Here is a 7,212-nt window from a genome sequence, read left to right as displayed (position 1 = left end):
TCTGGCAGTGGCACCAATGAAGAGGCTTTGGAGTCTTTAACGCATGTAGTGAAACTGGTGTAGCTCCTCTGTACAAAATAATGGCCCAACAAACAAACATCGGGGAGCTCCTCTCCATGCTGGATTCCTCCAAGTTGGGTGTGCGAGATGACATAACAACTGTCTTTAAAGAGAACCTCAATTCAGGTAAGCAAAATAAAGTAATTTTTGGTGCATTTGCAAATCAGAAGAGATTGACTTAGATGTAAATAAAGTCCTGATGGTAAATTTAAATTCTTATCTAATGAAAGTGGTGTTAAAAAATATCAAATATGTGGATTCACTATATATGCATGTATTTTGAACTTTTAATTAGGAAAGTATTCAAATATAGCCACTCACACATATCTATCTACCCACCCACCACCATTGACCAATTCTGACTCATAGCTCAAATTGTTGTTGTTAAGTGTGGTAGAGTCAGTTCTGACTCATAGCAACCCTGTATAGATTTTCTGAGGAGCAACCGGTGAGTTTGAACCAACGGCCTTGTGGTTCAAAACGACCTTGAGGTCGAGTGCTTATTTTAGCACATACAGAAGTGAAAAAAAAAAACCGTATCATGAACCCCATGACCCAGCTTCAAAGGTTTTGCCTTTCTTATCCCATCCATTCTTTGTGATTCCTGCCCACTTTGTCTATTTTAGAGCAAATCCCACATTTATCATTTCATCTAAAAGTAATGTTTTTAATATGGAAAAAAATTTAGTTCCATTTTTAAGCAAGAAATATAAATTTGAACAGTACCTCTTTTTGCTTAAATATAAATTTGAGCAGTACCTCTTTTTGCTTAAATATAAATTTGAGCAGTACCTCTTTTTGCTTAATAGGCTGGCCAAAATAAAATGTTGATAATAGAAATGAGTACCGTTGTCAAAGGATAAACTGGAAGTCAGCCTTTTTGGAATATCCATCATCAACTCTGGTAGTATAGTGGTTATGAGTCAGACTGCTAAGCTTAAGGTCAGCAGTTCGAAACTACCAGCCGTTCCATGGGAGAAAGATGAGGCTTTCTGCTCCCGTAAAAATTTATTGTCTTAGAAACCCTACACAGGGTCGCTATGAGTAGGAACCCACTCCACAGCACACTAACCCCATCGTCACCACCACCATCATCAATTTAAAGCACATACCATTTGACTCACTTAATTATAGCCGTGAATGAAATATGTGACAAATAGGTAAAATAGAAACATCCTTCAGTGGGTGAATGACATAGAGCCATGTGTTGTTAATTGCTATTGAGTCAGTTCCGATTCATAGCTACCCTGTATGGGGTTTCTGAGGAGTGGCTGGTGGATTTGAACTGCTGACATTGTGGTTAGCAGTCCAGTGCTTATCCTACAGTGCCACATCAGGACTCCAGACTCATATAGTAGAGAAGTATGGAGTGAGTGAAAAGAATGAGATAAACTGTATTTACTGACTTGGGAAGGTGTCCACAAAATGAGACCTACACACTGTACTCGTGGACATGACAGGCGAGAGAGAGTATGCAAGTAGGAACAGATCTATCTTAAGAATGTGCTGGGAGACATTATTCTAATGTCACCTGGCTTAAAGCAGTAGATAATTGATTCTTTTTCTTTTTAACTTAAAATTACAATTCATGAAGGTAGCATTTTAATGCTTTTATAAGTATTTAGGCAAATAAGTTTAGAGTTATTCTGTTGTTAGAATGCAAGGAGACTTCAAAAAGTTCATGGAAATATTCCATTTCAGAAAGAAATGCAATGCTACATGTGACTTTGGGTAGCCTATGAAGACACATTTTCTGGCTTTTGTTGCAGAAAATTATTTTAGGTACATTTAGACTGTTAGAAGAAATGACTTAATATAAACTGCCCTGCCGTTTATTTAGACCGAGGCCCTATGCTTGTAAACACCTTGGTGGACTATTACCTGGAAACTAATTCTCAGCCGGTATTGCACATCCTGACTACATTGCAAGAGCCACATGATAAGGTAACTGCTGAAATGTAAGAGTAGAGTATTTAGTACATTCTCTGAGGGTGGAGTGGTGTAACAGTAATTATATAAATCTACTGCACAGTTTGCCCAGGGTATAGTCCTTTGACTTCTTTATTCCACAGAACACATTGTTCTCCAATTATAATTACATGTGAAGATAATTTGCAGGTCGCATGTTTTCCTTTACAAAATAAAACATATTTCAGAGACTTCTTTAGCTCTTGTTGTTTAATGAATTCTCTAAGTCTGATACTATAATTGGACAGTGACAGTTTGACCCATAAGTTACCCATCTTTAAACTCTTGCTTTGCATAGGATTTTTGGCCTTTTATTTAATACAGGAAATTCTGTAAATATATGTACCTAATGAGATTTGTCAGTCATATTCTCCAATACCAGGTACTTGGAAGACTCGTTTGGTGTGCTTCACTTTTGTGGTTTCCTTTGTTTGCTTGTTTGGTAAACAGCTAACAAAATTTTGTAATTGCAGACTTTGCAGACCTTGCCATTGTGTACCATTTATCACATATTTTGTATTTTTTGACTCTGGTGAATTTTAACTTCTACTACTACCTGATTTATATTTGGAACAAACTATGTAAGTTGAGCTGCTGTAGCAATACGTGATGGCTTCCAGCTTGATCCCCTGCCAACTTCAGCAAGTTGGTTTTGAACCCAGGCTTGGCACCAGTGGTTAGTGTAAGAAGTGGCTTATTTGTACTTTAGAAAGAGGTGCTGCATAGACATTTCCTTTCCTTTATGCACACCTGTATTATGGGGATCTTTTTCAGGAATTGTAAACTGGCTGCCGGTCTCTCAGGCTAAATCCGGAAGCATTTTGTTTGCTAATTTGCTTTAAAACACTGTTGGGTTTGATCTCTTTATTTGCTTGGTCCTTTCTTTACATCAAAAGGAAGATTTGGGAGTATATATACCCTTGCTGCTTTAATTTGGGTTACCTTCATACATTCATGTGAGGATTTCCTGTTCTTTTATGTGTTCAGCACCTCTTGGACAAGATCAACGAACATGTGGGCAAAGCCACCACTCGTTTATCCATCCTCTCTCTCTTGGGGCATGTGATCCGACTGCAGCCATCATGGAAGCACAAGCTCTCTCAAGCACCTCTTTTGCCTTCTTTACTAAAATGTCTCAAGGTAGGATGTTTGCAAATATTTTAATGAAATTATGAGTATAATTTCTGAAACTTTGAACAACTTAAGCACTCATGCTAGATTTTAACTTTAGAGTTTAAAAACAAACAAACAGACTTCTGGCAATTGGTTTTTCTCAAAGGCGATGGCATATAGAATTGGTACTTGATGAATAAGTTCTCACAGGCATCACTTTGACTGTTTGCTTTTGTCCAATATAGTAAAATTTCAGACAGATTGGTTAAAACCAAACCTCTTCTATGTCATCATCTTCTAGTCTTTCCTCAGTTAAAAATACACTGCTTTCTCTTTTGGGAACCCCTGTTTCTTTTCTTTTTTCCTTTTTAGCTAATAGCTGTGGTGGATTAGTAGAAGAATGGCTTAAAGCTTCTTTTAATCATTGAGAACATGTTCTAATTTCAGCCATAATTAAGGTTTTGTTACTATAAGGCCAAATGAACTGCAGTCTGATGTGGTTTTTTTTGCACTAAATTTAGTGGGGGTTTTTCTATATAGGGAGTCATAACCTAAGTAGAACTTACGGTTTTAGTTTTAACAGTAGCTTGCTGAAATACCCAGAGCTATTTGCTTAATTTATTTTGGTTCCTGGACTTTCTTCCTATCTGTAAAATAAGAAAATATGGTTAATATTAACTGCCTGTACTTCACAGAGACATAAAAATATCCACTCGTATTTGTTCCAAGATGGCATTACCTTTGAATTCGTCTGCCATAGCATCATGCAAATTGATTTTTGTGTCTTCTAAAAAGGGTAACTGTGTTTCATTTTCCTTAGAGGTGGGCCTAAGGAGTCACATTGTTAGTGCATTGTGGTGGTGGTGGTGGTGGTTATGTTCCATGGAGTCAGTTCCAACTCATAGCAACCCTGTACAGGATTTCCCATGACTGTGCATCTTTAGGGAGCAGAAAGCCTCATCTTTCTCCCACAGAACAGCTGGTAGTTTTGAAATGCTGACCTTGAAGTTACTAGCCCGATTCGTAAACACTACGCTACCAGAGTTCCTTAGGGCATTATAAGAATGTTCATTTAATCTTAAAGAAAAAAGGAACAGTATTAACAACTTTTTTTTTTTTTTTTAAATTTAAATTGAGAATATTATCCAGTTTGAGACATATTTAGGACTTAGTTCAGATTGCAAAGCACTATCCTACCAAAAAGATAAGCTTTGGAAATTAATCATGGACTAATAATACTTAAGTCTGCAGTTAGAATTTGATGGTGCACGGAACTTGGGTTAGTCCTTTCTGTATAGAAATCATTATTTGCAAGGTAGTATATTCTCCTTCCACTTACCCATATATCACCTTCTCACCAGATATATCTGCCATAACAAAAGGCTTGATGCTTGGTATAAGTCTAAATTATTTGCAATTTTGTTTCCAGACTCATAGATTCCTTTATCATAATAATAATGCTGTCTCAGCCTGCATTGGTAGCCTTTTGATTAATATCTTGTTTCTTAAATCTGAATTGCAGTTACTTGGCAAATATTCATGATTTAATTATGGGTCAGGTAAGCTGTAACTAGTCTCAGTTGATTCAATATCCATTGAGTAGTAAGTGTCTTCAGTTGACCTAAAGTTATTTGACCCTATAGGAATGTTAGAGGTCACCATATCATTTCTCATTTACTGATCTCTAAATACTTCTCTAAGGATTTCTGGTAAGTGTCATAGTGGTTACGAATCGGGCTGCGAACCACAAGGTCAGCAGTTTGAAACTTACCAGCTGTTCCGTGGGAGAAAGATGAGGCTTTCTGCTCCCATAAAGATTTATAGCCTCAGAAACCCTGTACAGGGTTGCTATGAATTGGAACCAACTCCACGGCACATAACAGCAACAACAACAATCCTTTAAAACGTAGTTATTTGTCCAGGTATAGTAATTTTAAAAAAGTTGACAAAAGTTAATATTTTAGAATTTGGCTGAGTGATAAACCATACCTCTGTTCTGCTACAAAAAAGAAGACCCTCTCAGTGCTATATATAGGGCATCCTAAGGCTCTAGGGCTTGAGCCCCCAAGACAAGTGTAAACCCATGACCTGGTTGAGTTTGTATTGGCATTGTAAATGATCTCACAGACTTCCAAATAATTAAAGTAGAGCTGGTCTTCAATAGTTTTCCTGTTGAATCTATTGCATTGGTGTCCCCCACCCCCAAATCCTTGTTCTTGTTGTTCTTATTATTAAGTGCCGTTGAGTCAGTTCTGACTCACAGTGACCCTACATAGGGTTTTCAAGGGGTGGCTGGTGGTGCTGACTTTGTGGTTAACAGTCCGGTGCTTATCCTCTAGTACCACACCAGGACTTCTTAGAGCTAGGGAAATGTGAGTGAACTTCTAATTTGTGGTTCCCTCGGTATTTAGATCATCTTCGTGTACCATGTAGTGTTGATCCTAATGCTGACCCTAACACTGTGGCTGAAATGTTCTTCTTCTGACTTTTTTCCCTTCAGACTGACACCGATGTAGTAGTCCTCACAACAGGAGTTTTAGTGTTGATAACCATGCTACCAATGATCCCACAGTCTGGGAAACAGCACCTTCATGACTTCTTTGATATTTTTGGCCGTCTTTCATCTTGGTGCCTGAAAAAACCAGGTAAAGGTCTCCCTATATACCTGTCAAACCCTAACGGTTTTATGTTTTCATTGTTGATTACTAGGTTATGTGCTCTAAGGGAAGGACATGGAGAATTGTAAAGTTGAATGATGGCTTTCACTGTTCAGATAAGGAACTACGTTGGGTGTTTCCCTGGTAGGCATATATAAGAAACATGACTGAGGTACCATCTTTATTCTGGGTTTTTTAATGAATTAGTTGTCAGAGAGAAATTGAGTGGTAGGATGTGAAAGTTTCTGATTTTTGTTAAACTGGAGAACAACTTTAATCTAGATTGTCACTATAGGCCTGAACTTGTTGAACATTATTTGTCTTACTTTGCTGGTCTGTTGTGACAGAATACAAACTTCTGAGAGCTTGTTCATTGTGTATTTAGAAGAGGAGGGAAAATGTAGCATGTCCTAATTAGCTTTCTAGTTTCACATGTTGTGTTTTGTTTTGTTTTTTAACAGCATTTGAGAAAAACATTTATTAAACCTGATAGTTGCCTGTTGTCTGAAGTTCTTAGCTATGAGGCACCCAAACTGCCGTGCCATTTTAAAAAGAAAAAGTATCATATAGTAGTCTAAAAGAAGCAAATTGTAGGAATTGAGTTTAGGTTGGTTTTATATATATATATATATATATATATGCCTAGGTGTTTTCCTCCAGATGAACTTTTTTTTATTTTTGTTTTTAATTTGTTATTTTCCATATCATCAGGTAGCACAGCTCTTTCAATATGATTCCAAAGCTTATAAGTATATGAAATGTGGAATCTTTTGCAATCCCAGCATGAGATACCCATATTGAAAGATTGAAATGTGTAAGACCTCTGAAACAGAATACCGTGGCTTCCTGCACAGGATTAAATAACCAAGCACAAGACCCATATGATGCCAGTTTATTTAGTCAGGTCTTCTTTAGGAAACAGGAATGATCTGTCAGTTATTGTAGAGGAGCTTTATGGATACTATAGACTTGAGCTTTAGCTAGGATTGCATGCTGATTTTAAAATGCTCTCACACATTCATTCCACAATGCATGCCTCTTATGCCCCAAGCACCGTGCAGGCCTCTGAGAATGCAGAGGTGAGTGAGACAGTCCCTATCCTGAAGAAACTCAGGCTTATTTGGGCAGTGGAGAAGTAGAATTACAAATTTGGAGAGAACAACTGTCATTATAAAGGTAGTTCAGTTTTGTGAGACTGTTTGGGGTTGTTTTTTGGGGGACGACTGGAAAGAAAGGCAGGGGTGAGATTAGTAGAAGCCTTTACAGGTCACACTAAGTAGATTGGGAGCCACTGATGGATTTTATTATTATTTTTTTAATTAAATGTTTTTATTTTGGATTGAGTGAAAGTTTACAGGGCACATCATCAGCTTCACATTCAACCATTCATATAGCTTGTTTCATTACATTGATT

At 37.3% G+C, this 7,212-nt stretch overlaps 1 protein-coding gene across 3 annotated transcripts in view; it reads left to right on the top strand.

The window, feature by feature from the left end:
- Positions 1-80: 80 nt before the first annotated feature.
- The window catches only part of TSC1 (tuberous sclerosis 1), a 41,670-nt gene continuing 34,538 nt past the window's right edge, over positions 81-7,212 (top strand). For 2 of the 3 annotated variants that reach the window (XM_006834902.1, XM_006834901.1), the window contains exons 1-4: positions 81-186; positions 1,901-2,004; positions 3,016-3,168; positions 5,642-5,786. In XM_006834902.1, coding sequence (XP_006834965.1) covers positions 81-186; positions 1,901-2,004; positions 3,016-3,168; positions 5,642-5,786 — 508 coding nt within the window. The remainder of the gene's footprint in view (positions 187-1,900; positions 2,005-3,015; positions 3,169-5,641; positions 5,787-7,212) is intronic. The other variant, XM_006834903.1, reaches the window with a different exon arrangement.

This window comes from Chrysochloris asiatica, unplaced genomic scaffold (assembly GCF_000296735.1).
Source record: "Chrysochloris asiatica unplaced genomic scaffold, ChrAsi1.0 scaffold00014, whole genome shotgun sequence".
NCBI lineage: Eukaryota > Metazoa > Chordata > Mammalia > Afrosoricida > Chrysochloridae > Chrysochloris > Chrysochloris asiatica.
Note: the sequence above shows the minus strand (reverse complement) of the source record. Positions and strands in the feature narration are given on the sequence as shown.